The sequence below is a fragment of the Prionailurus viverrinus genome, chromosome A3 (genome assembly GCF_022837055.1).
Source record: "Prionailurus viverrinus isolate Anna chromosome A3, UM_Priviv_1.0, whole genome shotgun sequence".
Lineage (NCBI taxonomy): Eukaryota > Metazoa > Chordata > Mammalia > Carnivora > Felidae > Prionailurus > Prionailurus viverrinus.
The window spans coordinates 65,605,940-65,627,512 of NC_062563.1; the positions used below are offsets into that span (position 1 = coordinate 65,605,940).

The window sequence follows — 21,573 nt, forward strand, 5'->3', positions numbered from 1 at the left end:
AGGAGGGATGACATTTCCTTCACTGTAACAGGACAGTGAACACAAATACAGCTAGCCCGGTTGTGAGACAACAAGAAGCTCCATATATTCTCAAATATGCAAAAGGCAATGTCATCAGCTGAGAGGGAAAGAGGAGGAAGAAATTTAGGAAGTTGAAGAAAAGAGAAAAAATTAGAAAAAACAAATCTGCCAGAGAAAAAAAATGAGTCTACCAGGTATTTTTAGTGTAATTTTGAGGTCTGAGATTATGAATTTAAAGGAAAACAAATTAAGTCCAGGCCATTTTCAGCAACAGTCAGCTGCTCGGTGCTGGCAGAAGAGAGGCGATGGCTCACCCAGTGTCGGGTTTGATCAGCCACGTGTAATTGAAGGCAAGAAGGGCAAAACTGGTGGGACTAATAAAAAGTGATTTAAATGAGACACTATGTAGTCTAGACTAGGTAAGGCAGGAAAAGGGCTGACTGGCAGTGATCTGTGATGCAGATCTGGGTCATGGCTCTCAGCCCTGGCTGTCCACAGAAGTCACCTGAGGAACTTTAGGAAAGTAATACCACGGATGCTCAGGTTAACCCCAATTCTTTCCAGGCTTAACTGGTCTAGAACAGGGGCTGTCACTAGAACACTAGAGTGACCTTGTCACTGACATTTTTTCGAGTTCCACAGGTTGAGAGCTACCAGTGAGAAGTTGTGTCAAGGCTATAAAACAGTGGCAGTGAGAGTACCTAAACAGGGAGCTGGGAGAACAGGAAATGGTGAGATAGTGCCCCAAAAGTGGGATGGCTGAATAAGAATGCCAGTGGTAACAGTTTCTAATGATGACAGGATTCAGGCTGAGTTCATGAGAGGGGTGATAGAGGCAGAGAAGACGAAACAGTCCCTGGAGATGAGGAGGTCAAAGAACCAGGAACATACGGCATTAGGGAGCTCATCCCAGTGGAGGGGAAATCACTACAAACAATGGCAGAAGGTGGCAAAGAGAGATGTGAAGTAGGAGCTGAGCTAAAGTCTTCAAAAAACAAAGAGGAGTGGCCAATGGGTTGGTCAATGCCAGCAAAACAGAGAGGAAGACACTAAATAATGATGAATTTTGTCTATGATGTTTAGTAAAAACAAAGTTATCAGCAGGCTACCAATTCTAGCTCGACCCAAAATAAGGTTTTCAATTACTTTGTTTGGTGGTGGCTAGAGGAGCAAAATGCCAAATCCAATGAAATGAAATCTTCTAACATGCTAAAAGTACTTTCACTGAGGTATAAAACATGTGAATTTTGACAATTCTGGAAGAAATTCTAAAAACTTCCCAGAATGTTTCTTATTTTAAATGTAATTTTTTTTAATCGCTGTTTATTTTTGAGAGAGAGAGACAGAGTGTGAGCGGGGGAGGAACAGAGAGAGAAGGAGACACAGAATCCGAAGCAGGCTCCAGGCTCCGAGGTATCAGCACAGAGCCCAACACGGAGCTCGAACTCATGGATGGCAAGATCATGACCTGAGCCGAAGTCGGACGCTTCACTGACAGAACCACGCAGGTGCTCCCCAGAATGTTTCTTAAGTGAGAGACTTTCTATTTGAATTCTCTTTTCCCCTTATACATATAACTGAGCATCATTGAAGGATCAAGAAATCACCATGACAAGGTTTCTTAAACTGTAACTTCTTGAACCGTACTTTAAAATTTAGAAGACAGGCATGGGAAGAGAGCGTTCATAACTTTTATCAGATTCTCAAAGGGTTTATAACTCTAATACCAACAACCACTGAACTAAGAGATATTTCATAGGTTAGGCAATCAAGCTACCTTTAAGTAAAGCCATGCCATGCTTAATGAAAAAACCTCCAAATTCTGCCAACGAGATGATATAAGTCAATACTTTCTCAGCTATAGGTAATGCCCATTCGCCCGTTAAAAGTGTGTTCAGTGAAAAGTTTGTATGCAAAGATGAAGAAACAGAGGATAACAGGAGAAAAGACTGATTTAAATAAAAGCCCTATCCAAGGGCACAGCAAAGTACAATGTAATGTCCCCAACCATATATAATAAATATGTCCCTGGAAAGTCAGGCTTCTGTTACATATTAAGAGTATTCTTTCAAATGTACTATGGAAGCAGTTATTTAAAGGAATATCACAGAGAATGATTTTGGAGATGCATTAATTTTTTTGTAATGCAATAAAGTCTATAACTTATTTTTTGGCTTTTTTTTTTAATCCAGATTGGTAGAGATATAGTGTTTGCTTATAGCAAAAAATATGTCAGTTGATTAATACCCTTTCCATTCCAGTACAGTGGATCTGATGATAAATACTATTAAGGCCCACAGCAGAGAATACCACTGCCCTAGAAGTTTTGTCATCTACCTGCTTCATCCTTCTCTCTGTTAGGAGAAAGTAGCATTGCCAATTAGGAAAGCACTGCAGTGTTCTCTCCATCTAACTAAAGCACCTACCAGCTCCTCCTTAACAGCCACACCTTCCGAGCCATCACTGATCTGTAGGGTGGTCTTCTTTACCCGTCGCACCCTCTTTGGTTTGCATTCCTTGGGAATAGGCTGCTTACGACTTCTGGGGACTTTCTTTTGGGGCTCCCAGGCACTATCTTCCTTGTCATCTTCTTCAGAGGCAGATGATCTAGGAGTAAATTGATAGAAAATGAAGGAAAAATGAAGCCAAATGTTAAAGGCAAAAAGACATGCTTCTTGAAAAAAGAATAAGGTAGGAGGTGTTTAATATAAAATGGAATGATGTGAGTACAAGCTATGAATACATATTGCTAAGTACTGAAACAAGAGTTGATCAAAGGCCAATGTAAAAATAGTCCGGATATGTGATGAATCACAGGTGTCTCCATTCCCCTCTCACCTATACAGTGCATGCACCCACAGGTGTGTGCGTGCGCGCGCACGCACACACACACACACACACACACTCACTCACTCACTCACTCACTCACTCACTCACTCAAGACAGAGGAAATCATTCATTACCTAAGGCAAGTTACTGGGTGGTGTCATACCACAGTCTGTGAGGTTTGCTATTATACCAATGAAAAAGCACTTTAACAATTTCCTAAGTGGTAATCAAATTAATTTAAATGAAGTTCCTCAAACCAATGTAAAGAGTGGGAAACAGCTGTAGGAAACATCCTAAATTACATAAAAAGCCAGCACCAGGGTGCCTGAGTGGCTCAATTAGTTAAGCATCCGACTTCGGCTCTAGTCGTGATCTCACGGTTAGTGAACTCAAGCCCTGCATCGGGCTCCATGCACTGACCACATCGTGGAGCCTGCTTGGGATTCTCTCTCTCTCCCTCTCTGCCCCTCTCCAGCTCACTCACTCTCTCTCTCTCTCAAAATAACTAAATAAACTTAAATAAATAAATATATATATATCCCAAATTAGACCACTTCTCACCACGTTCACTTCCAGGACCCTAGACTTCTACAATAATCTCCTTAACTGATCCCCTGCTTCCATTCTTGCTCCCCTACAGTCTGCTCTCCACCAAGAAACCAGAATGATCTTTTACAAATGTAAACTGGATCATGTCACATCCCTGCCCAAACCTTCCAATGGCTTCCCAACCCCCTGTCACCAGCTAGACCCCAAGACCCAACCTTTACTGCCCACTTGCTTGTACTAACATTTTTCCCGTCTTACATTTTCCTTTAAGTTCTTCTTTCTGGCAACTTATCCCTTAAATCAGGCAAATGAAACCCAAAACCACCCTTCAGGTGATGGGACTTCCCTGACAAGACCTCTTACAGGGCCAGACCACCCAGTCCCTTTGGGCTAAACCTGACTCACACCTGCACAGACAGACCTTAGGGTGACCCCTGAAATGTCCAGCAATTACCTTTACCTTGTTACAATACTAAAATCTCCACCCAAGGAGGGCCACAAGCCTCACTTACATAACATGCAATGTATGTATGGGCATGTTTCCTTAAGGTGCATGTGTGACCTTATGCCCACCTCCACATACAATGACAAGGCTTCTCTTGTCATCCTAACCCTAAACAAAAGGTACCTATTCACCCTCTTTTGGGGAGTCACAGCTTTGCAAGATATTCACAGTGATCTCCTTACTTGTTGCAAATAAAGTTTACTTTGTATGACAACTCCACCTGGTGTATCTGGGACTCACCTAGGAGCAAACTCAGGTTGGTCCAGTTAGACAACTTCAAAAGAAGATGCCGACACCTTGTCAAGGCCTATTAGGTCCCATCCATTCCAATCTCATTTCTAGTCACTCTCAGCCTTGGTGACTCTTGTCTGGCCACCCTTGTCTTGCTGTTGCCTAAATACACCAAACTCATTCCTGCCTCAGGGTCTTTGCACTTGCTGCTCCTTCCACGTGGAACACCCATCCCCATATCCTTGCAAGTTGTTACTTCCAAATCTCATTTAGATCTCTTGCCACATCCTCCAAAAGAAGTTTCCTGAATACTGTATCCAAGATGGTTCCTGACCAGAACACTCACCATGCTATCCCTTGCCCTGTTTAATGTTCTTTTAGAGTACTTATTACTGCCTAATATTTATCAGTCACTATTTAACAAATAACTTCAGGGCACATAGAGTACAGTGCTCTAAAGCAGAGGCTCTCAACTGAGGACAATTTTATCCCCCTGGGGAACATCCGGCAATGTCTGGAGACATTTTTGATGGTCACAACTGGGACAATTTTATCAAACTGGGAAGATCCTTTTGGCACTAGTTAGTAGAGACCAGCATTCCTGGTCTCTACTACATCCTACAATACAAAAGACAGTCTCCACAGCAAAGAATTATCTGGTCAATAGTGCTGATTTTGAGAAACCCTGTTCTGAAGTGATATAAAAAAACTCCCTGCTCTCATGGAGCTTACACTCTAGTGTAAATATCATGGTATATACTTGGTTACTTTCTCTCTCCTTGTTCAATAGTTGAACACCAACACCGAAACAGAGCCTGGTACACAACATGAGTTCAATAAATATTTGTCCCGTGAATGAATGAAAAAGACAACAGTCTTCCTCAACCCAAATGACTTACATTAGTAAGTGACAGAATGCATTTGTCCTTAAAATATACATCATTCTCCCAACCCCATAGGAAACCAATATGCTTACAACTCTGAGAAGGAAGAGAATTCATCTTTGGATACCACAGTCTGGACCTTGACTTTTGCTCTTCTTGGCAATGATGACATCTGGAAGAAACAGAAGATAAAATCAGCATGATGTGAATCACCTGAATAACTGATCACTTACGTTGTCTACAAAGCGATGTGCCACTCAAAACTAACACTCCAATAGCTCCGCTGTTAAAAAAAAATGCCACAGAAAAAAAAAATGAGAAGTATTCAAAAGCCCAAACACTGGTTTCCCCTCCTATGAGGCTGCCAAATATAAGAGCAGCTAACAGCCTTCCAATGGTTTCAAAAGCCTGAGGAATGTGGGCCACCTTTGGAAAAATGTAAGCTCCGGTAGGGTGACAACTTTCAGGTTTTTTACATGCGTGAATATACCACAAGCACTATTAGATGTTTTATCAGACAGCAAATTATAAAGTCCTTTATCAAACTATTTTAAGGATAAGAAGTATTTTCCCACTTTTATATCTTCTTACAATATAAAGGCCTGTCTATAAAGTTGACAGTCAAATAAATGTTGATGGACTGAAAAGGCAGACACGTTATTCTTAAAACAAGCACATCTATTCCCTTAGTTTATGGTATTTAAATAAAAGACTTATTGGAAAATAAAAAATAATCACTAATGTCACTAGAAATAGTTACCAGCTCTTCAAAACACGGAGACAAATAACCAGAGACATCCTACAATATAGGAAGTCAGCAAATTTACTTTAGCTAATAAATTTTATTACCTAAAGAGTGTATGTCAAACCCTAAAATCCACATTAGACTCTGACATGCTTGGAACCCTTTAACCAGTCATGTTACAATGCCTCCAGTTCTGACTCCCACTTAGAAGAAGAAGGAATGCTTCATAGAAATACAAAGGGGTTGTCACAAAAGCATACACGTGCCCTCGGCTCTTTAGCTCAATGCAGTCCAGTAGTTGCAGATTAGTCAAGAGTGCACCCAGAGTAAACCAGGAGAACAAAAGGAAAACAGTCTCCAGGAAGTGGACAGGATAATCTTCCATCTTTTCCTTCACCTCCCTTTGTGGCACTGTACACTTATGCCAGTCAGCCTTCTTCAAATAAGTATTTCTAGATACTGATCATAAAGGAATAGGTAACTTTTAATTTCTATGTTATATGAACTTGACTACAACAAAACAAAAACACAAACAGAAAAAGTTAGTGTATCATGGGGTGCCAGTTCAAATCAAGGCAGAAATGAGTTGTTCAAAAAGTTGTATTAAGACAACAAGCTATCCTTCTGGAGGAAAACAAATATTTAAGTCCTACTGCCATACCCTGAACAAAAATATATTCCACACAACTAATAATTTAAAACGTGCAAAATATTTCTCAGAGCTAAAACAAACAATCCTAAAATTAGTACAGAACCTCAAAAGACCCCAAATAGCCAAAGTAATTTTGAAAAAGAAGAACAAAACTGGAAGTATCACAATTCTGGATTTCAAGCTATATTACAAAGCTGTAATCATCAAGACAATATGATACCAGCACAAAAAACAGACACAAAGATCAATGGAACAGAATAGAAAACCCAGAAATGGACCCACAACTATATGGTCAATCAATCTTCAGCAAAGCAGGAAAAGAATATCCAATAGAAAAACACAAGTCTTTCAACAAATGGTGTTGAGAAAACTGGACAGCGACATGCAGAAGAATGAAACTGGACCACTTTCTTACACCATACACAAAAATAAATTCAAAATGGATGAAAGACCTAAATGTGAGCTAGGAAACCATCAAAATCCTAGAGGAGAACACAGGCAGCAACCTCTTTAACCTCAGCCGCTGCAACGTCTTACCAGACATATCACTCAAGGCAAGGGAAACAAAAGTATACATGAACTAATGGGACTTCATAAAGATAAAAGTCTGCACAGTGAAGAAAACAATAAACAAAACTAAAAGGCAGCCCACACAATGGGAGAAGATATTTGCAAAAAGCATATCTGATATCAGGTTAGTATCCAAAAATCTACAAAGAACTTGCCAAAGTCAACATCCAAAAAACAAGTTAAGAAATGGGCAGAAGACATGAGCAGACATTTTTCCAAAGAAGACATCCAGATGGCTAACAGACACATGAAAAGATGCTCAATACCACTCATCATCAGGGAAATACAAATCAAAACAATAATGAGATACCACCCTACACCTGTCAGAATGGCTAAAATTAACAACACAAGAATTAACAGGTGTCGGCAAGGATGCAGAGAAAGGGGAACCCTCTTCACTGTTGCTGGGAATGCAAACTGGTACAGCCACTCTGGAGAACAGTATGGAGGTTCCTCAAAAAAAAAAAAAAAAAAAAAAAAAAAAAAAAAAAAAAAAAAAAAAAAAAAAAAACTAAAAATAGAACTACCCTATGATCCAGCAACTGAACTATTAGGTATTTACCTAAAGGGTAAAAAACAAAATACAGATTTGAAGGGATACATGCACCCCAATGTTTAGAGCAGCATTATCAACAATAGCCAAACTAAGGAGAGAGCCCAAATGTCCACTGACTAATGAATGGATAAAGATGATGTGGTTTATATACACAATGGAATATTACTAAGCCATCAAAAAAGTGAAATCTTGCCATTTGCAACAACATGGAGCTAGAATGTATTATGCTAAGCAAAATAAGTCAATCAGAGAAAGACAAATACCATATAATTTCACTCATATGTGGAATTTAAGAAACAAAATAGATGAACATACGGGAAGAGGGGGAAAAGAGGGAAACAAACCACAAGAGGCTCTTAATAATAGAGAACAAACTATATAGGTTGATGGAGGGAGATGGGTAGGAGATGGTCTAGATGGGTGATGGGTACTAAGAAGGGCACATATGATGAGCACTGGATGTTGTTTATAAATAATGAATCACTGAATTCTACTCCTGATACCAATATTGTACTGTATGTTACCTAAAATTTAAATTTTAAAAAAGGGAAAAAAATAATTAAAAAATAAATGTAAAAGAGTCAAAAAATAAAAAATAAATTAAAAATAAAATGTACAAAATAAAACTACAAGGGGCACATGGGTGGCTCAGTCAGTTGAGGGTCTGACTCTTAACTTCGGCTCAAGTCATGCTCTCAGGGTCACAAGATTGAGCCCCAAGTCAGGCTCTGTGCAAAACATAGAGACTGTTTAAGACACTCTCTCTCTCTCTCTGCCCCTCTCCCTGCTCGAGCTCTCTCTCACTAAAATAAATAAAAATTTTTTTAAAAGCTCTCTCTCTCTCTCTCTCCCTGTGCCCCTCTCCCCGACTCATGCTCTCTCCCTATAATAAAAAAATTTTCATTAAAAAAAATAAAACTACAAAAGTACTACAGAAAATAAATATGACCATTTTCATAATTTAGAGTGGAGGTAGGGGAAGAAAAGTTTTCCTAGGCATAACTCAAAATTTCAAAAGCCAAAAGAGAAACAGATTTCACTATATAAAAATTAAAATTCCAAGTCAGCAGTGGGAGTGCTTCAGAACCAAACCAATTTATTCTGCACTATCATCAAAAAAATCACAAGAAGCAGTACCTGATACCTTGGAACTAAGAATGAAGGGACTAAGGGCTGGTGTAAGTTGTCTGAGGCAAAGAAATATCTCTAGAGGCCCTACTCCACTTCATGCTATTAAGCAACTGCCTGGGGAAAAAGTCTGGAAAGAATAAAACCATCTTTAGACTACAGAACACCAAATACAGTTGTGGGCATGAGAAACACACAGACCAAACAGTAAATGAAGAGGACCCCTCCCCACCAGTCCTCTTCTGCTACTAAGCTCCTTCCTAGTCAGACCTTTTCTCCAGGGAGGAAAACGGAAAGACTCTTCTCTGGAGAATCTGACCAGCCCAAAAATAAAAATCTGAAGATACTAAATTCCCCCAACAAACAACCCAACTAGATCATCTACTCGCACCTCTCCATTCTACAATATACCAGAATTCAGAGCATTCCCATACAGACCACCATGCACCAATTCTCACTCCACACTTTAACAGAAATGTGTTTAAAATAGGGGTAGACACACCCATGGCAATCTCATAAAATTCTGAGTAACCATTAAAGAAACAAATATTGTTCTTTCCTGAAACAAATATGTCCAAATTCCCCTTTATTAGGCACCCTGGAAGCAATGTTACCATTGAATGATGAGTAAGATGTAAACTTATCCTCTGACAAGTAGAAAAATATGAATTTGAAAAGGGAGGTGGGGAAGAATATGCTTGAGCACGTAGGCCAATTTCAGACTGGTTCTAGAAAGAGTATATATAGAAGCTAAGGACCTAGAAATTTTTTCAAAACTGCCTATGCCAGGTATACTCCCAAGGGTATACATATTCCAGTTTAAAGGATGTTTCTAGGAGCTGTTTCTCCATCTCCACTCCTCCCAAGTTCCCATCTTCATATCACAGGACTCATTCAATTAACCAAAATTCCATCCATTTCCATGCTTTTAAATATCTGTATCACCTACTTATTAACAATCCTAATACCTCCAACCCAAATCTTGCCTAAGATTCAGATTTACATAATAAATTATTCATATTGCCTAAGAAACTATGTAGATGCCTCATCCTTACCTAAAATGTAACATACCCACAATGAAATCTTGATAACCATTTCTTGTCTTAAAACCCATTCCTACCGGTCTTTCCCATCTCAGTAAATGGCACCATCATCCATCTAAATAGGTGGCTAAGCCAGAACCTTGGAAAAATTTTAATAGCTTCACTGAGCTATAAATGACATACAATAAATTATACCTGCTTAAAGTGTACAAACATGGTAAGTTTTGGAATATGTATACACATCTCCACAACCAAGATAATACATCTATCATCCTCCAAAGTTTCATTTGCTAAGCTAAAGCCTTGCAAATCTTTTTTTCCTGTCATCTCTCAGTCTACTAATAAGCAACATAAATTCTTCCTCCAAAATACAGCTTACATTTCTATGATCTCTTTAGTCCCCATATCTCTTATCTAGACTATAATAACCTCTTAACTGGCTTCCCTGCTTCCACTCTTGCCTCTACTACCCATTCTCCACATATGAACCCAAAAGATCATTTAGAAAATGCTTAAAAACCATTCCCACTTCCCACTCCATCCTCCACTTAGAATCAAATCATATTTTTACCATGACCTTCTAAAATGCCCTACAGGACTGCCCCCTGCCTGTCTTTCTAACCACATTTACCATTTGTTGCAGCTCTTCAGCCAGTTACAACATTCTTTCAGTCCCTGAATGAACCACGATTCTTTGCCATCTCAGGTTCACTCTGTCTGGAACACTATTCCCGATGCTTATCAATGGACTAGCTCTTTCTCATTTCTTACAGCTCAGCATTTTAGGCCTAAAATGGGTTTCCAAAATATAGTATTATTATAAGACCCTATTTATTTCCTTTATACAGTACTATATAACATAGTCTAGAATTATCCTTGTTTATTGTCTGCATCCCCCATGTTTACTTCATGGCAGTAAACACCATGAAGGAAGAAACCACATTTGCCTTTTTCTGCATAACACAGAGCTTAGCACTTAATAACTACCCTATAACATACATGTATTAAATGAACATAAGAATATATACAAAATGGTCTCTATAAAGGAATATACATTTTTCCCCATAACTATTAGGCAATATCACACATGGCACTCATTGTTTTCTTTTTGAAAAAGTAATGGTACAGAAGAACATTCTTATTCTTAGTGGCTTAAGATCTTTCCCTCTCAACGCTGTCTTTTCTCTGTGGACACAAGAGCATATTCAAAATCAGTTGCTGTGATGGTCCTAAGGGAGAAGGCACTAAATTAGGGTGAGTGAAAATCGGGAAGGGGGTGTGAAGAAACCTGCACACACATAAATATTACATTAAAAATGGGAAAACCACAATTAGAAATGTTAAGAGCAGAGGGGAACTTTTTAAGAGGCAGCTGAAGAAGTTTCCCCAAGGGTACAAACAGAAGTGCTTGGAATGTCAGCAAAGATCCCTACATAATACAAAGTAACAGACCTGTAAAGATCCTAAGAAATCAGACAGTCCTTCCCCACCCCCCTAATGAATAAGAAGCCTGAGATCCAGGAGATGAGATGGTTTACTCAAAGGGAATGTTCTAATTATGTAGGTAGAATCCAAAGCCCCAAACAGCAAGACCAGCCTTGTTTCCCATTCCACAAACATTATAGTATAACATGCTAGCGCGGGGGAGGTTTAAGGAAAGTTGCCTAGAGTTCCCATTCATTCCTTTCCTCAAGAGTTATTCAGCGCCTCCAAATGCCAGACACGCTGCTGAGGGTGCGGATGATGCCGACAAGGCCATGATCTGATGGTAAAAAGGGTGCTTCCTCCCCCATCTCCGATAACTTGAGGTGTGGAAACAGGCTAGGTTTGCCTGGGTTTTCCCATGTCTGTCCCTACGTGCTAAGAGCTGCGATTTGACTGAGAAGACGCGCCAGGTGACACGCGGCAGCTAGGAAGGGTTTTCCGGGTGTAGGTTGGAAGATACAGACCGCAGACCGTAATATGTAATGACACTTCTCACTTTAAAAAGGGATGTTATTTCCCAAATGAGCGCTTAAAATTTTTTAAATGGCCCCAAAACTACCGGAGCCCGGGCGCCGGGTTCACGCGAGCCCGCAGGAACACCGCCAAGGCGGACGCTCAGCTCACCTTCCCGCCCGGCGAGTCAGAAGGCCCGGGATTCTGTGTGTGACCGCATCTTCCGGTTCCCGCCGGAAGTTTTTCAAACGCCGGAAGTCCCGCCTCGCTTCTCCCTGACTCGCGGCAGCAGCTCAGACGGCCGGAGCGGGATGGAGCCAAGCTGGACGGAGGCGGGGCTAAGGCGAGGATCCTTCGGGAGCTCTGAGGCGGGGCCCTACCCGGGGTGTGGCGGGACTGGAAATGAGCACTCTCTCCCCGGATACTGCCAGAAGCGGAGCCCGAGGTGCTGTTAACGCGGACCCACCTCCTTGTTCTTTCTCTTTCTCCTCACCCGGCTTATCCTTTGCATCCTGCTCTTGGAAATTCAGTCAAAAATGTTTCTTTTCATTACATTATTTTTAATTTGCAGTAGAAAAAGGAGAAGCTAGTTATATTCTTTCTAAAGTCAATTTTAAGTGTCGTTAATGAACTTCGCTCAGGGTGTTTTAAGCATACTTTTAGCCTGTTTCATTATTTCCTAGGCCCCGAGATAAGGGTTTTGCTCTAGTCTTATGGAAATACACAAAGTTGGCCTCTTCTGAGAAGCCCTCACACAGCCCTTGAGGTGCATGCTACCTTAATGGAGTTTAACCCTAGAGTCACGTCTGCCTTGCTTCAGTCTCTCAGGCAGCTCGTACTGCCAGGTACACCGATTTGGAAACCGGGTTCTCTTAGAAACTTACTGATAGACTTGGGCAAATCCTTTTATGTCTTTGAACTTGTTTTACCGGCTTCCCTTCCATCCTACCCCTCACCTGGTAAGGTACCCCGTTCCATATTAGAGGTAAAAACTCAATTAATTTACTCAAAGTAAACGCAGGTCCCAGATACCTCACCTTGGGCAAAAATGGGAAAACCCTGATCCATTTCATTTTCAGATTCTTGGAGAGTGCTATGACTTACTTATAAGTCCTAATAACAGTGTCCTAGGCGAGTCTTCCTCTGTATCCCAAATTTCCATTTCCCTTTCCACGAAACACAAAAGTAGCTCCTGCTTTTTGTTTGCATGACTCCAAGGTATCTTGTTTTTTAAATGTTTATGTATATATAAGTATATAATAAATATATATATGTTTATTTATTTTTCAGAGACAGACAGAAAACGAGCAGGAGAGGGGCAGAAGACTGAGACTTGGGACGAAACCAAGAGTTGGATGCTTAACCGACTGAGCCACCCAGGTGCCCCAAATGTTTATATTTTGAGAGAGAGCCTGAGTAGAGGAGGGGCAGAGAGAGAGGGAGACAGAAGATCCAAAGCAGGCTCTGTACTGACAGCAGTGAGCCGATGTGGGGCTCAAACTCGGCAACCATGAGATCATGACCTGAGCTGAAGTCAGAAGCTTTAACCCCACTGCCATTCCCTAAGCTCCACTTTTTTTTGACTAACCCAAATTAAGAGCTATAAAGGCCTCCCCAGCAATTCTTTCCCTTTACCTTGAATATATTTTCTCAAAGTCAGTATTCAGTAAAAAGAAAAAATGACTTGTTTTCTGGTGATGTATTTTTTTGCCAAACACACTAAATTCTAAACTCACAAGAACAGACAACAAAATTAGACGTAAAATTAGGGAATAAAGTCTGTTGTTAGATCAAAACCCTGGATTTGGGGTGCGTGGCTACCTCAGTCAGTAGAGCATGTGACTCTTGATCTCAGGGTCCTAAGTTTGAGCCCCCCATATTTGGCATAGAGTTTACCTGAAAACAAATTTTTTTTAAATCTCTACAGAGAAAACAAACATGGATTTGTTTTAGAAGATTATACAGAGCAGCTTTCCATACTAATGACTCATTTCCATGTGTTTTGAGTACTGAAAGGCCAAGCAAGGTATTGAAATACCTTATGAGTGGGCCTTGCTAACTATAGATTCACCCAAAGTAAACATAAATTTTACTAGATAATGTTTGCTATGGGAAGAAAATAGGACTCTTTTTCAATTTAGTAAGTCTGTTCATCTGTATCTTAAGATTCTTGGTCAGTTTCTGAGATTTTTCAGAGTTGGTTTTTTTTTTTTTTTTTTCCTCCTTAATTTGTAGTCTTATGTTGCCTTTCACAGTGATTCCAGAAGGTTTGGAACTGTCTGCTACAATCACAGTCTGCTCCATAATTTCTAGTTCTGAAAATACTAGAGAACACATTACAGTCCAGAATTCTGGGAAGGGAAACCAGGCCATAATAATCAACAATAATTTACTATTTACTATTCACCTATTTTTGATGTTGAATTGTGCTATACAAGTTTAAGGTAGGAAGTAAAAACGGTCAAGATAAACCAGTATTTTGCAAAATCTTTTGCCATAATTTCTACCCTGGAGGAATTTACAAACAAGACTGGAGAATATATACAGTCGTAAGAGACAGAGATCCATACAAGACAGTCTGGATTCAAGGGTTAGGTTGTATATCAAAGTAGCCACAGTGGTAAAGTGAGAATGAGTATAAGGATTGGACAGTGGAGTGTTGGATCTTGACTCCTCCATCAGAGATGTTTGCCTTTCAACTGGGGAAGAAAAATGATTAGTAAGTGAAAGTAAATAACCTGTAAGGTTTTAGACATCAGACATCTGGGAAAAATAAAAGCTGGGGTGGTGTCCTCTGAAAGTAATGCAGGTGGCAACCTGCTCCAAAGATAAGTAAGACTGTCCAGAAAACATTTCTCTTGGAATTTTGCAAGACAGCCACTCCCACTAAAGGCTGTCAAGGGAAATTTATAATCACTAAGTATAAACCAGGCCCCACCACAAAGACTGCCTTTTCTCTCCAGGTCCTTGCCCAATCTGTTGTTTACTTTTGCACCTTAAGTGCTGAATTTCAAAAAATTCATGACTTTAGCCTGGAATAATCTGGATGCTCACCTGAGATTTATTGCAACAGAGTTTTGGAGTAATGAAACATGTTTTGGAGGCTATTTATTTTATTGCTGCAAAGCATGTAGCTTTTCATATGATATTCCTTGGTATGTGATCACTTATACGTTATTATCTGTGTTTTCAAGTCCTTTCCCTATGGTTCTGTCTCCCCAAGGAGACTGTAATAATAGTAATGACTTATATTCATTGATCATCTACCCTATGCCAAGCACTAAATTAAGTTTTTACATGTATGTGTGTATTTAACTCACATAACAGCTCAATGAGATACTGCTATTATCCTGTTTTTATAAATGAGAAGACCAAGGTATGGAGAAGTTAAATAACTCATCCAGAGTCACATCAGCTATTCAATTGCAGATCTGGATTTAAACCTAGTACTCTGAAAGACCTGCATATACCTCCACTCAAAGCAAAGATCTTTCCTTATCTGTTACATTGGCCAGTGCAAGACTGAATCTTTGAGATGCTCAGGAACTGTTGAATCTCTAAATACACTAAATAAAGTACTATTTACCCACCTGGGATACAACAAGGCTCTTCTCTCCCTTGACTTCAAACTAATCAAAGTTCCATGGGAACAAAAATTCTTAATAAAGATGCACTATATTTTGCACCCGCTAAATTGTAAGGTACTTGGATCTAAGCCTTGGAAATAAGTCTTAGTCATTTTGGTCTCTCCTTCTCTAACTTTTCCCTCCACCCACATAGTGCCCAATAATGCTTGACAAATAATAAGTACTTAATAAAATAGTAGACTAATGTGTGGCCCAAAGAATGTGCCTGTAGTAAAAAAAAAATACATCTTTCCTCGCACTATGAAAGTAATCTAAAGTTCTTGCCACCAGTGAGTTACCATTTAAAAACTCAAGTGTAGGGGCACCTGGGTGGCTCAGTTGGTTAAGCGTCTGACTTTGGCTCAGGTCATGGTCTTGTAGTTAATGGGTTCAAGCCCTGTGTTGGGCTCTGTGCTAACAGCTCAGAGCCTGGGACCTGCTTCTGATTCTGTATCTCCCTCTCTCTCTACTCCTCCCCTGCTCATGCTCTGTCTCTCAAAAATAAGTAAATGTTAAAAAAATAAATAAAAACTCAAGTGTACTTATGGAAGTTCAAACTTTTTATCCCTTAGAGTTAATCACCTGGCAAAAGCAGATGAGTGTTTCAGATTAGAGAATGCACAAACTGAAACTAAGCCCTATTTCATGAATTTGCGTATAAGCCTCACCCATCCACTTTCCTACTTCTAGCAGCTCTCATTCCTCATACTGAAACTCATTGGCTTCAATGAGCTTCTCTCAATAATTCAGCCACGAACTTAGATGTTTCCTGCAAAATATAAATGATTATTAAGCAGAGAGGGGATGGCCTGTGTTTTCCAAATGAGAAAGAGGTTTCTTTTTTCTTTTTTTTTTTTTATGATGAAAAAATTTAGATTTAGCCAGCTAGACTCAGTTTAGACGATCCCAATTTTGTTGGCAACATCCAAAGCATCATAGTCAGGAGCCAGTCAAACATATGCTTTCTTTTCTCCATCGGGCCTGATCAGAATGTTGACCTTGGCCATGTCAATGTCGTAGAGCTTCTTCACAGCCTGTTTGATCTGGTGCTTGTTGGCCTTGACATCTGCAATGAACACAAAAGTGTTGTTGTCTATTTTCTTCGTGGCTGACTCGGTAGTCACGGGGAACTTGATGATGGTATAATGGTCAAGCTTGTTTTTCCTGGGGGCACTCTCTCAAGGCTATTCGGGCTGTCTTCGGAGACGCAGTGTCTTGGATGGTCGGAATGTAGGTGATGTGCGGATTTTCTTTTTTTTATGACTGTGGATGCCTTTCAGCACTGCTTTCTTGGCCTTCAAAGCCTTTGCTTTGGCTTCGGCTTTGGGAGGGGCAGGGGCTTCCTTCTTCGCCTTCGGCGCCATCTTCGTGAAAGGGGAAAAGGGGTTTCTTGTTAAGAGAGCTAGACCAGGCTAGTGAATGGGTTCCCAAACTTGGCCTTTCCTATTACTTTTTCAGTCTGGGAACAGCAGCATAATTCCAAAGGGCTAGTCTAGTCTGAGGACATTGTTCTAGCACAGATAAGTATGTCAGTTTTTTTGTGTAAAAGAAAATAGATTCAATGGATTAAAATCCTGAGTTTTGATAAAATATTGAATGGATCTTGAAGAGCCATCAGTTAAGCCTGAGAAAATTAATTGTAGATTTTTCTAGGAAATGGATATTCAGGCGTGATTCAAAGGAACTAAATACATTTATCTTACATGAAGTAAAATCATAGGACGTACATGTTGAACTAAAATATAATTTCTGTTTTAGCTGAAAACTGAGATTTCCAGTGTTTTGTCCCACTTACTTTTTTTTTTTTACAACCCCTCAAGGTATTTTGTAATGAATGCAATTAAAAGCAAAATTAAGACAAAAAAATACCTGAATAATAGATGAAATACTATATCTATTGCAAGGTCCACTGTTCTGCTCATCACCTGACTGGCAAATTCACTGGCTCAATCAGTTGCATTCATGAGCAAACATATTGTACAATTTTCTCCTGATGAGCTTTTCATCCTCAAGTAGTGTCCAGGGACCCCCTCAAAGGCCTAAAATATCCATTAAATAACCTGAGATCTAAGCAGAGAAACCCCACAAGAGTCATTAGGATCCTGATGATGGCATGGCTGGTTGGGTTGCAGGGAAAGGATGAAAGGCAGCACCTTGGGGCCAGATTTATTTTGTTCCTCACCATAGGGAGCCATGTCTGGAGACTCTACATCAGACCTAGGTTTTGCTTCTAACACCGTTGGTCCATCTTACAGCTTAAGAAGCTGGAACTATCCCGCAAAATGCCTGCTAGAAATACTTACTCAGAACACCTGTTGTCAGAGTTTTAATACTGGAAGCCTCACACACTAACTTGAATTCAAATTCAAAAAAGCACTGTGTGTCAGATCAGTCTATGTCCACATTTGTGCACCTGCCTTTTTTTTTTAATCATGTTTTTTAGTATAATTTACATAGAGTAAAACCTAACTATTGTATTCTGACAAACACATACGGTCATGTAACCACCACCACAATCAAGAAATAAAACATTTCCATGACCTAAAAAAAATGCCCCTTTGTAGTCAGCCTCCTCCCCATCAGCCCCTGCAACCATTCATCTGTTTTCTGTCTCAGTAATTTTACCATTTCCAGATTGTCATATAAATGGAATCATGCAGTAAGTAGCCATTTGAGTCTGGTTTCTTTCACTTAGGATACTGTATTTGAGATTAATCCATTTTGTTTCATATATCAATAGGGTTTTTTATTGCCGGTTAGCAGTCCGTTGTGAATGTACCACAGTTTGTTTATCCATTCAATAGTTGATGAACATCTAGTTTTTTCCACTTTTTGGCTATTTTTAATGCTGCTATGAACATTCATGTACAGGTGTTTTGTGTGAACATATATTTTCATTTTCTTGGGTAGGTAAATGACCTATGAACAGGATTGTTGGGTCATGTGGTAAATATTTAGTTTTATGAGACTACTAAATTATTTTCTAAAGTGGCTGTACCATTTTGCATTCCCACCAGCAACGCATGAGATCTCCACACCCTTGCCAGGACTTGATATTATATAGTTAGTTTGTTTTTTCTTTATTTCTTTTTTTTCTACCCTTTAATAGGTGTGTAGGAGTATCTCATTAGAGCTTTAATTTGCATTTTCTTAATGACTAATGGTGTTTATTAGTAATGTGTTTATTTGCCACCCATATATCTTCTTTGGTGAAGTGTTTGTTAAAATATTTTCACAGTTTTTCATTGGGTTTTTTGATTTGTGTATCATGAGAGTTCTTTATATATTGTGCATACTAGTCCTTTATCAAATATGACACTTAGCTTTAAGAGTCATAAGTTAGCACAGGCAGTTGCCAGCATAATAGCACACAGAAAACTGATTTCTTCTCTAACCACAAAGAAAACTCTGCCACAGCCAAATGTTCTTCAAGAAGCTAGCCAATAGATGTTATCAAAACCACCAACATTTTTACATACATGAATTTTCCTGCAACCAACATTACCACATACAGAAAACATTGTTTGGAGGAAAAAATGACCTAATTTCACACTGAAAGATGATCACCCTAAAAGAATGCTTTAAAATTGAGAAGGTGGTACCCACAAGCTTTAGCAAATAATGTGGAAAGTTAGCTAAACCATAATGTTCATACAGCATTACTGGATATTTTGGTTAGACTGGACCATGATCTGAATATAAGAAAATCCAAATAGTTTACCAAGAAACTCCTGCTGGATCCTGCAACTTATAGAGTTTAGCAGAAGTAGGTACCAAAGGGGTGCCTATCTGGCTCAGCCAGTGGAGCACAAGAGTCTTGATCTTGGGTTGTAAGTTCAAGCTCCACGTTGGGAGTAGAGATGACTTAAAAATAAAAGCTTAAGGAAAAAAAAGGAGAAATAGGTATTGCATATATAAGGGCCATCTATAGCTTTCTGCCACAAGCTTTTGTCAGTTAAAAGACACAGGTCTATAATTCCCAAAACTTTCAAACCTGTTTCTAGAAATTATTAACTAGTGTTTCCCAAACTTCAATATACATGAGAATCACCAGCAGAGCTCTTTTTAAATGCTGATTTCCACCCACTAGCCCCCAGGATCCCAATTTAATGAGTTTAAGCTGGTGTCTACACGGGTATGAGAACACCAGGTGACCAGATGGGGTATCTATGCATTACAAAAAGATTGGTCTAATTCTTACTGGGCACTTGATTTAAGAAAGTTAGATGGGGTGCCTGGGTGGCTCAGTCAGTTGAGCATTTGATTCTTGATTTTGGCTCAGGTCCTGAGCTCATGGTTCATGGGATCAGAGCCCTGAGTCAGGCTCCGTATTGACAGCACAGAGCCTGCTTGGATTCTCTCTCTCTCTGCCCCTCCCCTGCACATGCTCTCAAAACAAACAAACAAACAAATAATCTTAAAATAAAAAAGGAAGTTAGAGGACTGAGCTGTGGCCGTATGGTTTCTAAATATAGTGTTTTACGAGGCTTAACCTTAAACATGCCCTTCCAAAAGGAAGACCAGATATTCAGTTCCTACTAGCCACACCAACTACCATGGTGTAGTTTATTAATTGAAAATAGCTTACACTTACAGATTGCTTGATATTTGTAAGATACTCTGCTAAGTATATACTTTGTTTTAAAAGTAACTTTAAAACAAATAGGTGATATATTTATCCCTATTTTAAGATGATGGAACTGAATCTTAGAAAGTTTAATTCACCCCAAATACAGAACACAATTAAATATATGTACCACAAACCTCAAGAACTAAAAAAATATATAGTTATATGCCTACTTCGACTAGACCTTTATGTATTAGTTACCTATCACTACAAAACAAATTACCCCAAAATAATTTTTTAGTGTTGTAAATATTTTAAATAATCTCCCGGTAAATAAACTGAATGAACTGGAGTCCAGAGAGACAGAGTCTGGATAAGTAAGAGTACATATTTTAAAAATATATTAAAAATAATGCCTTAAAAAATGTCTGTAGGCTATTTCATAAAATAGTAAAAACTTCCAGTTACAAGATAAACAAGTTCTAGGGATGTAATGTACAACATAATGACTGTAGTTAACAATACTGTATATTTGAACGTTACTAAGAGAGTGAGATCTGAAAAGTTTTCATCACGTGGAAATGTTTTATGTTAGTTGCACATTAAACAATCATTCTTATTAAAAAATAAATTTATGTAAAGTTAAGTCTGTCCTAATTCTAGGAAGTGGTGTATTTGTAACCGAAAACACAAACCACTGAAAATTGTTCATTTCGCTGCTGGGACATTAAGCTTGCTTCACTCAGCACCAGCCTGCCTACAACAAGGAACACAAATGCCAACAGTAATTGATGGCAGCCACCTGGCTCCCGCTCTTATCCTCAACCAACCAGCTCCCATCTCTGTCAAGCTTAAAAGTTCTGACCCTAAAAATTTTACTTCTGTGTTAAACTCTTTTGAGTTATTTTCACAATAGTCCTAGTATCATCTCACCTCTTCAACACTGGTTATCAGTTATTCTTTGCCACTCAGGATTGCTAGGATTGATTTTGCCTACTTGAGATTTAATACTACGTTTTGTGTGTATAAGACATTCAGAGTGGTCTGGGAAGTGGATCTTTGCATTTCTAAATATCATCATCAACAGGAATGAGTCAGCAGTGCTGTTTTAATGGCATAACTGCCAACATCTTCGAGTCGTTCACTGCAGTTGCTTCCTGGTTTATTTAGCAAACACCATGTATGAGCTATCGTGGTATCCCTGTTGTTGCCAAGTGCACTGGTGCCAATTAAAATGTTTTTCTTTTTCTTTTCAAGATATTTCCCTCCTCACTCATCTAGATACTACTAGATGGTTCTTCTGGAAGTCAAAGTCTAACAAAAACAGAACATCTGATATATTTATGCCTTGCCTTATGGGACAGATTCATCAGTAGAACTGTCAAGGAAGCAATGAGGGAAATAGCTATATTGAACTTAATTTTAACCAGCAAATATCTAGTTGATGATTTACAAGTGACAAAAATCCTGGGAAAAAGAAGTGATGTCTGCTGGAGTTAGTAGCTGGCCGGGCACAGTGCTGGACTCTGGATGAAGAGTGATGCATGCAGGCACAGCCCTTCCTTCACAGTGCTCGTCTGTCATTACTAGGAACAAACACAAAACTGTACAAATCTGAATGAAGCAGTGGTGTCGACTCATGTCCAGGTGACTTATTTTTATTTTTTATTTTTTTAATTTTTTACTTTAGAAAGGAAGAGAGAGTGTGTGAGCAGGGGAGAGGAGCAGA

The 21,573-nt window shown here is 39.3% G+C and overlaps 1 protein-coding gene, 1 long non-coding RNA gene and 1 pseudogene across 4 annotated transcripts in view; 1 reads left to right on the forward strand and 2 right to left on the reverse strand.

The window, feature by feature from the left end:
• The window catches only part of SRBD1 (S1 RNA binding domain 1), a 197,987-nt gene extending 186,115 nt beyond the window's left edge, over positions 1 to 11,872 (reverse strand). Inside the window, exons 1-3 of one of the 3 annotated variants that reach the window (XM_047852771.1) lie at positions 11,823 to 11,872; positions 5,112 to 5,191; positions 2,448 to 2,628 (exon numbers count right to left, since the gene is read on the reverse strand). In XM_047852771.1, the coding sequence (XP_047708727.1) occupies positions 2,448 to 2,628; positions 5,112 to 5,191 (261 nt within the window). In that variant the 5' untranslated portion in view covers positions 11,823 to 11,872. The other 2 variants (XM_047852772.1, XM_047852770.1) reach the window with 2 other exon arrangements.
• A 1,111-nt stretch (positions 11,873 to 12,983) lies between these two features.
• The window catches only part of LOC125162825 (uncharacterized), a 34,924-nt gene continuing 26,334 nt past the window's right edge, over positions 12,984 to 21,573 (forward strand). Inside the window, exon 1 of the long non-coding RNA XR_007151190.1 lies at positions 12,984 to 13,031. This is a non-coding gene — a long non-coding RNA (uncharacterized LOC125162825). The remainder of the gene's footprint in view (positions 13,032 to 21,573) is intronic.
• Positions 16,159 to 16,684, reverse strand: LOC125162824 (60S ribosomal protein L23a-like; annotated as a pseudogene).